This window comes from Opisthocomus hoazin, chromosome 7 (assembly GCF_030867145.1).
Source record: "Opisthocomus hoazin isolate bOpiHoa1 chromosome 7, bOpiHoa1.hap1, whole genome shotgun sequence".
In the NCBI taxonomy this organism is placed as follows: Eukaryota; Metazoa; Chordata; class Aves; order Opisthocomiformes; family Opisthocomidae; genus Opisthocomus; species Opisthocomus hoazin.
The window spans coordinates 63,744,227-63,757,158 of NC_134420.1; the positions used below are offsets into that span (position 1 = coordinate 63,744,227).

A 12,932-nucleotide genomic window follows, 5' to 3' on the forward strand; every position below is an offset into this window, starting at 1 on the left:
CCCATGATGTCTGTCAAGGTCAAATCAAAACTCTTGAGTAAGTGTACTCTTGAGTAAACTCCAAAGTTCAGGATATTTAAGGCTTGAACTGTATAATTCTTTGGCCTTGACCCCTCTCTGTGAAGCCCTTAAGCATTCTCACAATATGAATAATGACAGTGATCCCTGAAAGATAAGGCTGGTTAATAACACTATAACTATTAATATGTAATGAGTCATGCTGAAATGAATGTGCAGAAGTTTTTTTTCTTTTATTATTTTTGTCAGTGGAGCTTAATAATGGGAAGCAGAACTCCCAGTTCTATGTCTGACTTGTGGCAGTTTGTCTGTAAACCCACCATGTCAATAAAATCCTCTGTATCTCTCTCGGTTGACTGATTTCTAGTATGTGTCCCAGAGTATGTTTCACATCACACTTCCTTCTGAAGCTTAATAAATTCCACAAAGTGTTAAGCAATAGTTTTATAATTTTGCATAGTTATAAAGGTTTCAAATCTAGTTTTCTTTTCGTGGAGAAATCATGCCTGGAAGGCACACTGTTCCTTAGGGATTTAAATAGTGCTGTTTACTTTCACAGCTATAAGGTGCCGAACGTGTAGAGTCAAAGCAAGCTAGAAGCATCTTGCTGTGCATCAGAATATCTGAAATGTCATGTTAAGCTCATAGACAGAATTTAAAATAAAAAAATGTATGCTTCTTTTAATGGGCAGGCTTTGTAACTACTGCTGTTGCACAGTCTTATTCCCTAGAAGCTGAGCATTACGTAATTGATTGGGCCATGCTTTTCCTCACTGGTCTCATCCATGTATGGCAGAAAACCTAGTAATCTGTAAATTGTGTGGAGGAAAGAGCAAGTTAGAGACTGTCCCTTGTCATTTGCTATGTGAGTGCCCCTACATGTGCCGTATATCAGTTTTATTTTCTACCGTGACTCTAAGCTATGAGAATAGAACTCTCCAGAGCATCTTAAAAGACATCTTCTATTAAAGGTGGAAAGAGTTAAGCAAAATGTGGACAGTAGATCTCACAGCCAGAGGTAAAAATAATATACATGGGTGTCTCTCATGCTTTAATTGGAAGAGAGGCATAATAGTGTGCAGCTTAGGTTCCCTTGCAAGAATGTTTTGTAGAAGAGTGCTTGGTGGAGGTTGAATGGGGCAGGCAAAGGTAGGGGGAAAGCATCTGTCTGTGTTAAAGCTGTGACAAAATACTTGGAAAATGCCCAGAAAAACAAATGACTAACACTTGAGTTTTGCACTGTATTCCCTAGAGGTAATAATTTTCCCTGTGAAGAAACAGAAGTTGATATTGGAGAAGGTCAGACAGCCACTGTGGTGCTGAAGATGGATGTGAGGGCCTCCTGTGCAAGATTAAATTTGAGAAAAAGAAGCAAATCAGGAAATAGGCATGGCACCTGATTAGGCTCCTGTGGAACGTGATGTGATGTGAGCCCGACTTCTGTCGTTCTGGTGCTAGCCAAAAGGGGCCCAGTTTGAGAGCTTTGCCTTCCCTGTCTTCATAGGACAAATTTGGCCTGAGAAAAGGACTACTAGAGAAAAAAAGACTGGAAACTGTGGTGTAAATTCACTAATGGGTTGTTGGATAAGGACTGCAGAAAATCCAGCACTCCTGAGTGTCTCAGAAGTGGCTCCCTGTAAATACATACTCTCATGAATTTTACTGAAGTAAGGAGTTTTGTGAAGTTGGATTTTGTTTAATTTAGTTGGGCCCATGTCCAAACCACCCTGGCCTGTATTTTGGCCTAATGAGTACTTGGCTGGGATGCCATCAACTGCATTGCTGGTGCTGTAAGAAGTGCACAAGGATTGAGGAGTCCTTATGTGGTGCTCTTTGCCTGGATGGGTCCAGGAGCCCAAGCAAAGCATATGAAGGCTGCTGCCCAGCTGGCTTTTGTAATAGTGTAGTTGAAGAACTGACTGTGCTTTTTATAGGAGCTGAGGATGATAATTATTAAATTCATATTCAGAGTCTACAATTTGGTAGTGATGGTTTGTTTTGCCTAAATTGCCCTGTTCTTTCCAGTAGACCCTTAACTGTTCCCTTTTAGAAAAAAAAGAAACAACAAAACCCGACAAGCTGTTTGATACTGCTGGTACAAGATGTCTGTGACATTCCAGCTCCAAAAACAACCTCATTTTAATATCAGCAAAGTAATTCTGTATTCAAACACAGAGAAGCTGTAATTAAGCTTTGTGCAGTGCTACCTCAGAAGAGATGCTTTTTAAATGTGAACCACATGCATCATTATTAGTGCAGTTGGCCTGTTGCCCATCAAAGCACTGATTATTTTCTACAACAGCTACTCCAGTTCCTTTGCATTTTCTGTTTCCTGTTATCTTGTGTGGACATCAGCAGTCCCTTTGTCAAATTTCTTAGTAAAATCATAGCACTCCAGACTCATAGGAAGGGGATTTATCAACACTGCAGCAGTTAATTACTTTAGCTAGCATATGGCACTGTCCTTTGAACAGTGGAGATGCAGAAAGTGTGTGGATACTGTTGGAAGTGGATCACTTTGAAAGTTGTTCTGTCTTGGTGGGGAAGTTAAGACAACTAGTAATGGATTTGGTATCTTCTGTCTTCTTTTTGAAGTGGTCCAAAACTGTCTTACTGAGCTATTTTGAGAGATGTTGTACTTTAAAAAGGCTGACTTGTCTGTTTATTTGTTTATATATTTTGCTTAGCTTGGCCTTTTTGGGTGCATTTTCTCATGGAGTTGTTAGTGCTTAGTTAGGTGCTTGAATACACAATTCCTGAGTAAATTTGTCCTTTGTATCTCATTCTCTTTCACGTATGTTTCCCAGAGGAGCTCCTTCAGCCAGATCTGTTGAAGGAATAATTGTTTCATCAGGATTTAATGCATATGTTGATTGCAATTTGAAGACATTCTCTTGAGGAGTTTTCATCATTTCAACAAGGGATCGTAGCATGTAAACAAGGAAATAAACATTATCTTTCATATTAATCAACAAGATGATTAAATAATAACCACAATTGTTAATTGGTACTTAGAGATAGAGGGTAATGACTGTCTTGAGTTCGACAATGAGAGTACCAACAGGTAGAGACTCTTTTCTGCACAGTAAACCTGCACGTAATTTAGGAGGCATTATGGTTTTAATGTGCAGCTGCAAGCATAGTGAAATTGTGCCACTGTTTGCCTGGTGTCCTATTTCAGGCATATGTTTTCATACTGAACGAGGTATTAGCAAGGGGATTTGAGATTTAGGCAGCTAAATCAGTTCTCATTGCCACCAAAAATGCAGGGTTCTGTGTAAACCCATGCTTGCAGTGTCTTGCTTTGCTGTGGGATGCAGTTCCTGCTGGTTTCAGGATGCAGCAGGAGTCAAAAGCTGCTTCTTTCCTTGGAGGCAAAAGTCCACTTTGTCCCTCACAAGACAGTGGCTTCTGGGTCCCTCTGAGTTTGGAACTAGGGCCTGATTTTTCCATCACATGAGGCTTTGTCTTTTTCTAAATACTGCAGTGTTTGCAGAGGTTGAAGGAAGAATGTAGGGGGTCTGCATCTCTAGAAGCTGATGAAGTAAAATGGTCCAGGAGTTTAACACTCGTTCGGGAATATAGAGCACAATATTGGGAATTTTGGTGAACTGTATGGAGAGTCCTGCCCCTTGTATGGACTAGCTGTCTAATCTTGACCCAAGTGAGTAATTTTGCTCCTCGGACACAACCAGTTCTTTGTACTGGAACTCATTTGAAGGAAATACTGCTGCTGGAAGAAACCATGCAGCCCTCCTGCTCATGGTGTTTATTTTTCCTTCTAACCTACCATAAATATAAGCAAAGGAAGAGCTTCCTTCTCTGATGAGCTTACTAAGCTGACTTGGCCTGGTGACTAGATTCATGGCAAGGTTAGGGGTCTCGATTTACCCTGAATTAGGTATGACAGCAAAGCGTTGCCTTAATTTCTCCGTATGTCTCTTGCTTATAATACTTAATAGATGCTAGTGCCAGTTTGATGTCACTGAAAAGTACATGGAGATCCTGGGCTGAAAGTTGTGATGAAAATATAAAGTAGCCATTGTATAAAGAGACTTTTTGTCATCACGTATTTGTAAACTAATTTGTCCAAAGTGCATTTATATCACAAGCATGGATCAGAATAGTGCTTTGTCCCCAGAAGACCTGATGGCATCAGTAGCATGCTCTCAGGTTGCCCACAGATACTGGCAGTTTAACACTTTGCTTTTTTGCTGGCTTAACAGTCATGCAAAGTAATGTTAAAAGACAGCATGTTGGATACTTTTTCGATATGTATCTGAGGGTGGGATATCTACTGACAGTCTCCGGGTCAGATCACACACGTCTTATTCAGGTGGCAAAGCTCTCCTTGGCTTTGACAGAGCTAAGATTTCACCCTCACTGCCACCCCCAGTTGCCCAGCATGTGCTCACTAAGACACATATTTCTTCTACTTAACTCTGCAGGGTGATTTTTTCCCATGTGGGTTTTGATGTAGAGTTTCTGTTTTTGTTCCTTGCTGTACTGTTTGATGTTGCTGATGGGGAATAGCAGAAAAACTGATAATGTTCCTATTCTTATTCACAAGGAAGAATGTTACAATTTTAATTGTATGTTTTAATTTTTCCTTCTTCTTTATCTTTTATGTTTTGAAATTCTGCATTTGAAAAGCAGGATCATTATCATTCAGTACATTAAAGCATGTCTTTTTAATAGCTTTCCCTTTTAATATGAAAGAATGGAATTGAGGAGGAAAAAGCAATCTGTCTTTAAGGAAATTCTCTGTTATCCAAGGTTTTTCAGTGCAGCCAACAAGAGAGGATCTTGAGCTCAGCTGACTTGGAGTGTTATTCTGTGACTTGAGTAACTTGTAGAATACAAAGAACCACTTTCATAATGTTATCACCAACAAAGTCCATCTGGTCCTGCTAGTGACAAGGGGATTATTTCATGTTTTTATTACGTCAGTGAGATTTTAGCATTTTAGGATTCAGCTGTCAAGCTGTTGGAGGGAAAAAGGAGAAAGTTAGATTATAATTGAAACTCTGTTGGAGGAGAAATTAACTGAATATTTTGCCAGTAATTTTTCTACCATATTTCCTTCTATTAGTTTCCTGATGGTTTGTCCTTATGAAATCAGATTAGAAGGCGATAGCTTGATTTGTTAAGCAGGCAGTGATGGCAATGAGCATCTGTTTGTCTGGTCCAGAGTCCCATTAACACCTAGTAACATTGTTCTTTCTTGCTATTACTTTTATACAGAGCAGCACAGAAGCTTAACCTGTCTTCGAAGAGAAAGAAATACCATCCGCCCCTGCCACACACACACGACTTCTCTATTTACGCTACTAACTTTAGTGGCATCCTGCAGCTCTGTCCTCCCCCAGCACCACCATGCCTTCTGAGAGCTGTGTCCAAAATCAAGGACAACCCTGGCATTGGAAAGGTAATTTTGGATTTTAATTTTTTTAAAAATAGTTTTCTAGATTAATTTTAACAGGGCTGGAAGCTTTCAGCCTAGAACAGAGTTGGATAGGCTCAAGGGAAGGGTATTGGGATACAGAGTAGAGCCACATACGTTTGGATGTGCCTGAGAGCTACTATCGCCTGTTGACTTTGGAAAGAGCTGGCAGCCTCACAGCAGATTCAGTGCTAGAGCACTGGCTTCCTTGCAGCCAGTTAACATCACTGACAACAACATTGGCAAAGGTTGTTTTGTCCTTACTCTGTTAAAGTGAGAGACAAAATTTCCTTTGACATCATGAGACCAAAACCAATGCATGTACAGGCTTCAGCTGGAAGAAGGGCATTGCCAGCAAGGTTCAGCCACTGATGCTGATACTGTTTGTCTGCTGGAGGTTAAGGAGATGCATTGAGTGAGCTTTGTTTCTGTCTGCTTCACATGTCGTTGTAAATCAGGAGTATGGAAATGAAGTAGCAGGAGAGAAATAGATGTCTCTCCAAGTTCAGAAATACAGCACCTTTAAAATTGTAAAATTTGTTCTAATTTTACTTAAAATTAATTAAAATACAACCAAATTATTTAGAGCTTTATTCATATTTATAAATGTTTAATCACCCACATGACAGAGTCTGAATACTTATTTACATAGATTACAAGAGATTAGCATTTGAAGATAGAATTGAAGTATGTAATGTGCACTGGAGAGCTAAAATATGCACCTTGAGTAACCATATAAATCGGCATTAACATAAAGAGATTGTCAGCCTAAATACCTATAGCTGACACTGTTGTTCACAGAGAATACTTTGTATTTCTTAAGTCAGTGGGTTTGTGCCAAATGGAAAACAAAGGAGTAATTGGGGATGTTTTAAGCAGGTGAAAATCCACAGGTGAAAAGGTGGTTTCTTTTGTTTTTCCAGTGTATTAGAAAAGAAGATGTAATATTAAATGGTGGAATACAGCAAACCTGGCACAGGAATTTACAGATTCGCATGTGGAGGAGGGTTTGCTAAGGAACACCATTTCTCTGTGTGTTTTTTAGCAGAGCCCATTAGTTGTCCCTGCCTCTTCTCTGTGAGACTTAACACTTGGCCGTGGCACCAGGAATGACAGGGAGGGTGGCATTTCTGAGGCTCTTTGCCTTAAGACGACCTTTAAAGCATGCTTGTATCTCCTTGTGCCTGCAGCTCAATAAAACTGTTGTTGTACCTCATTGCATTTGTGTGCCTGCAGCTATGTGTAGCCAAGAGGCTTCAGCCTTATTGCTATGCTTTGAGGTGGCCAGTGGAGCTTACCAGGATGACTTGTGCCTCGTGGAAAGCTCTGGTGTATCTGGTGTCTTCAACAGATCAACAAAGTCTAATAAAGATAAAGTGCATGATCCCAGAGGGCAGGAGATTATATGCCTTGGGTCATGTGGTCTACCTATGTTCTTCATTAGTGAGCACAGCAGAGGGCTTTCAAAGGGAAGAGCTCTGTGAGAATGCCAAGGGGCATGGCAGGACCTTGAGCAGCTATGCTGCTCAGCTGTATGACCTTCTGCTCCAACGTGGGATGATATCTGTTACGTGTTGGCAGTGGGGTGATATTTCTCTCTTGCCTGGCACACTACACCAAGAATTTCCAGTCTTTATGGATCAACAAGCTGCAGTTGACCCTCGGATATCTCTGTTGTTTAGCTCTTAGCTGAAACCATAATTGAATCACAGAATCACAGAATGGTAGGGGTTGGAAGGGACCTCTGTGGGTCATCTAGTCCAACCCTCCTGCCGAAGCAGGGTCACCTACAGCAGGCTGCACAGGGCCTTGTCCAGGTGGGTCTTGAATATCTCCAGAGAAGGAGACTCCACAACCTCCCTGGGCAGCCTGTGCCAGGGCTCCGTCACCCTCAGAGGGAAGAAGTTCTTCCTCATGTTCAGACAGAGCTTCCTCTGCTTCAGTTTGTGCCCGTTGCCCCTTGTCCTGTCACTGGGCACCACTGAAAAGAGTTTGACCCCATACTCCTGACACCCACCCTTCAGATATTTATAAGCATTTATTAGGTCCCCTCGCAGCCTTCTCTTCTTCAGGCTGAACAAGCCCAGTTCCCTCAGCCTCTCCTCGTAGGAGAGATGCTCCAGTCCCCTCACCATCACAACAGATACTGTTTGTCTGGGCCCAGGGTTCCAGCCATGTCCTTCTCACCATGTACTTCTTGACTACAATTTTGTAGAATTGTGTGCTGTGCTGGAGACGATAAGAGCTCTCTGCTAATTGAATCAGCCCTTTAGTTTTGAGATAAGATATAGACCATCCAAACCATGATGGGGAGTGCTAGTTGCTGGTTTTAAAAGCTCCTCAACAAATAAAGAAACTAGGCATTTTCTCTGATCCACAATTTAAAATATGCAATACCAATTAAATGCCTCTCTTAACTTATTCCTCTTTTGCAACTTTACAAATTGCACTTTTGTCTATATAAAAAACCCTCCAGCAATATAGCTTTATTAAAAAATGATGAGTCAGCACAAAGGAAATCTCATGTATCCCAATTCTTAGAACTTGTGGTCAAAGGAAAAGTGTCCGTCCTGTATTGGTGTTCTTTTAGTGCTAAACACTTATAGTTTCACCTTCTCTGAGCAATACCAAGTAGCTTTTGGTAGCATTTAGCCCCCTGTGCAGTAAGGTTCTCCATTATAATTTTCTCTTCACCAACTTCTGTTGGTCAAGATTTAGCCAGCTAGTATCTCGTTATGAGGATGATGGGAATAAAGTAATTACCGTTGTTCCTCACTGCTTTAAGCATCATAGCAATTGAGAGAACAGTCAGCAAACACCAGCAGATGTGCTGTGGTCCTCTGTTAACTTCAGTCCCTCCTAACAGCTTTTTGCTTTACACTTCTGGTTATCTTTTTCCTCTGCTTTTTCTTGCAGCCTGTCTAATAACAACTATGTGATACACATAGGGGACAGAATCAGTGTTGGATTCTGGAGTCACTTTTTCCTACCGCAACATCTGTGACTGGTGCTGGTGCTCTGCTTGGTTTATGTGTTCCCAGGTTGGCGCTGTCCCTCAGCCTGTTATTACTGTGTGGTTACAGTGGATTAAGCAGCTGGTGGGGCAGCCGTTTCCTTCCTCAGCTCCTGGCTTGCTGCTGCTTTGTCCATCACAGTTAGTTATGATGTGGAGGACTGGTTCCTTGCTGGTTTCTGCTGTACAGGTAAGAAGGTAGCAGTTCTAATGGGCTGCCTAATTCCCACCTAACTTCACCTTGGTAAGCCGAGAATGACCCATTGAGGACCAGTCCTTATTCTTCTCAAGAGGGCGATTTCTCTGAGCACAGGTAGCTTGACAAGTTTCAGTTTCCTTCTTGTCAGATGGTTTCTCTCAGAGCAGGACAGGATTCCTTAGAGAAATGTGCATTTTCTTGCTGCGAAGGGGCTGAAGAGATGAAATTTAAGGAGAAGGCTGTAAGTTGTGTGAGGATGAAAAACAGAGTAACGAACTGGAAACATGTGAAGTGTCCAAGATACTTCAATGGGAGCTCCCTTTATGAGAGGCTGAATAGGTGAATGATACGTCAACTGTGCAGACATACTGTTAATTGTGAGTAAGGCCTGAATACTACAACAACTAATTATTATCTGTAATGATACACGTTAGGTAGTCCAGTTTCTTTTGTAAATCTGCTAAAGCTTAGGGCAAAGTGCATGTTGAAACATTTACAGTGAGCAATATGACTGGCTTTCTGTATTTCCCCTGCGATGGTAATTCTTAACATTTTTTTTCGCCTCACTGATGCTCAAGGTTGCCTTTTAGCTGGTATTCAATACATTACAAGAGACACAGGAACAGAATGTGGAAAATGTGATGTCACTTTGGGGCCGAAAGGAAAAAAAGGGCTCCAGAGGCAATCTGGAAGTACAGTGTCGTAAGGCTGACTTTCAGAGCAGGCAATGAGGCAAAGTGACTGAAACAATAATGAAGATAGAAATTAGCAGGCAGGGATTAATGTGATATAGCAGGGATCAGTTGATGGAGCTTTTACAGGTGGAACACATACGTTAGCTTTCTGTGGAAGAGTCAGCGAGCATTTGAATAGGGTTGGTCTGGTTGATAGAGTGTGTGTGGATTTTGAAAAAGGTTTTGACAGGTGCCCGGACCTGGGTTTCTTAAAAAAACCTAAGCTGCTATGTATTCTCTAGTGGTTTAATAACTGGTGGGAAACAAAAGGCCAGATTTCACACTAGAGCAAAGTTAACAGTGGTGTGGTCTGGAGGTCCATGCTGTTTGATGTCTTCCTAAATGTTTTGGATGAGGTGGTGAAGCTGCGTATTCAGAGCAGGCAAACCTAAAACTGGCTGTGAAGACTTGGAAAAAGATATCACAACACTGAAGTTACTGGGTGGATAAAGAGACAGATGAACTTTCATGCTGATTAACACAAGGTAATGTACATAAGAAAAGGACTCTGACTATGCATGCACAAATCATAAGCGGTAAGCAAATCAGGCAAGACCGTAACCCATTTTACCAGCCATCGTGGAAGCTACGGCATTAGGCTTGTTATCATGAGTCTGATTGCTAAAGAAATGCTTTCCTGACTATTCAGGAGACAAGAGGATTAAGAGTCTTTAGTTTTAGGGGGGCCTGTAACAGTATGTGATATAAATAAATGTTCCTCTTCGGGCTCATAATGCTTAAATAACAATTCTTCATTGATGTTTTTTTTGTTTACTGGCCTTCTTCCCTGAGGTAATAACTTTAAAGAAGTTTAATAGCAGGTGGTAGCAACTGAAGAAATGTAAAGATTTCCCCTCCTCCCGCATGTATTTATCTCTATGTTACCTTCTCAGAGGGGAGCTATTGCTGCAGCTGACCGAGGGATGGGCTGGATCCTAAGAACCCAGCATGCAGAAGGAGCAGCAGAGTGTGTTTTGCTGCTGGTACAGATCTGGACCCCAGTAAGCCTAAACCTTTGGAAAAAAGACCTCACCAAATGAACATCTGTACCTGGAATTTTGCCTGCTTTATTTGATATGCACTTTCAAAGCAGCCCTACCATGACTGTTGGCTTGTCCTGCCAAAGAAACTCCCTTTGGCCAAAGCACTGATTCAGTGGAGAGCTTCCCTATTCATTAAATTCTTTTCTTTGGTTTCAAAGTTAAACACATGAATAAGAGTTATTCTGAACTGGGTGAAGGGACAGTTGAATCTAAGGAACTGATCGAATTGAGCATCAGCAGCATCAGGACCATTTTGGGTGTTTCTGTGGTCTAGAATTGGACAGGTCCTGTCACTGGCTTTGGGACCTTGTCTTGAACCTGTGAACTCAGTGGACATTCGGGGGAGGGAAGACACTTGAATTCTTGCTTTTTGTAAGCTGCATGACTATAGCAAAGGCAGTAACTGCATTGTGAGAACTGCTGGAGGAGGCAGGAATGTGAAAAGACTGTGACGGCCTTTTCTTGCACTTGAACTCAGTTATTGATTATTTGAGCCCAAGATCTAAATTTATTGTTAATCTCACATCATCATCTCCATGCGTATTTTACAGTTCTGCTGTGCTGAAATTTCTGGATGGCTTTTATGGTTGAATACATTCGTTGTTAGAGACTTACTCCAGCAGAGAGCCTGTATGTATCTTTTGTAATTTCTATTTATAATTTCCCATTGTTTCAAGTACTCTCTTGGAAGGTGGGAAATAAATGTCTTACTACTTTCTTTTACATTTCACAAATACCATTTTTTTCCCCTTATAATAATTTCAGCAGGTGTTTGTGGACTTGTCCTGTGATACAAATCTTTAATTAAGCATTTTACTTAATTTTCTTTACTAAGAGTGCAAGATGTTATACACTCTCACAGGTGCTTGCAGGGTTTGTCAATTTGCAGGAATACCAAGCAAGGAAAAGATTTAAAAAAAAAAAAGTTAGAGCTGCAGGTCTGTCTGAGGCCGGTGCTTCATATAATCAAACTGTCATGCACAAAGGAAAATCCCATTACCAATGCAAACTGGATCCTGAGAGGAATTTTGCTCACTACCGATAAATGTTACGTAGCAAATTTCATACTTTTCTCTTGAATGTGCCAAAAACATCAGAGTCCAAATCATTTAGCTGAATTCTCCTTAAAAGGCAATGATCCAGTACAGTACGATTCTTGTAACTGAATCATTTTTGTGGTCTCTCTGCGTGTTATTAAATTTAATGTCAGAATAGTAGGAAAGACGTCTGAAAGCCATTTAATATTGTCACTGGAAAGAAGTTAGATTATGCTCAATTTCTGACATTAATGTGCTACTTAAGATAATTTATCGTATTGTGGTATTAAAAAAGACATCCTTTTTACAGTGGCTGCTGTGTAGCATTCTAATTTGCTATTTAGCATGGTAGGAAGCCTTTTTCATGCAAAATGTTTTTTCTGGGGTTCTGTTCAGCTCATTCTTTATAATACTGCATCACTTAGAACAGCAACTTTAAGTGCTTGTCTCTTCTAAGGATCCTGTCAATTTTTTATGTTAGAATGACAGAATCCTCCTATGTGAAACAATTGAAGTGGAGCATTTAAAGAGAAGCTGAATTGTCAGACATATTTTTTGGACAGGTATATACAGACTGGTCTCCATTTATGTGTTTTAGACATTTACTTTCATTTATTCTTTACCAAGCCATAGCTAAGGTACTGCTAATATGATTTACTGATCATGCAGGGTTTTCTTAAGTGTGCTGTATGTCCCATTCTCTGGTTCTTATGCTAGTTTGATGACGGATAACAAATAGGTACTTAATTTTGTCATCTTTATTGCTGCTTGTTTCCTAATGACTAGAGTGTTATTTCTGATATAAATCATGTATCATACTAAGTACTCCTCTATCGATGTATGTAGTCCTGTATCAGCCAAGGTACATACATCTCTGCGGAAATGCCTTGAACTGCTTAAGCAAAAATGTGGAAAAATTAGATAAAAATACGTAAATTCTTCTACTTTGTTTTCACCTTTACAAATGAAATAGTTTTCTTCATGTCTTCTGGGAGCAGCGAATCAATTCTTCTTTAATAGAGTACAATACAGAAGTGATTTTTTTTTTTTTTTTTAGGTTCTCCCAGGGGAGCTAGATGGTCTATGCTGGCATGGCGATTTTGCATATAAATTTGCCATCCGTTGGTAGTGGCAGTATGTGAAAGGCTTGTAAAGAACTACCCACAGTAAACCAATTTAGCAAGGGTTATATATCTGTCAGTTACAATTAAATCCTTGAAAAATATTGGCTCTGAACTAGGACTTTTGTAATTTGATTTGCACTGTAGTTGAAAAATAAGTGATTTCATTGGAAACTGGTCTTCATTCAACTGAATGTGAATTCTTTGTAATTTCTTGCTGAGAAATCTCAATTCAGAATGGTGGATGTCTAAACATAGTTATTTAATTAACCTGCTGTTATACGCCATTTTGTGAACATTGGACAAAATTAACTTCCCGGCTGC

At 40.4% G+C, this 12,932-nt stretch overlaps 1 protein-coding gene across 1 annotated transcript in view; it reads left to right on the forward strand.

Moving 5' to 3' along the window:
- The window catches only part of KIF26A (kinesin family member 26A), a 106,359-nt gene that overhangs the window by 65,603 nt on the left and 27,824 nt on the right, over positions 1-12,932 (forward strand). Inside the window, exon 5 of the mRNA XM_075426974.1 lies at positions 5,263-5,446. Coding sequence (XP_075283089.1) covers positions 5,263-5,446 — 184 coding nt within the window. The remainder of the gene's footprint in view (positions 1-5,262; positions 5,447-12,932) is intronic.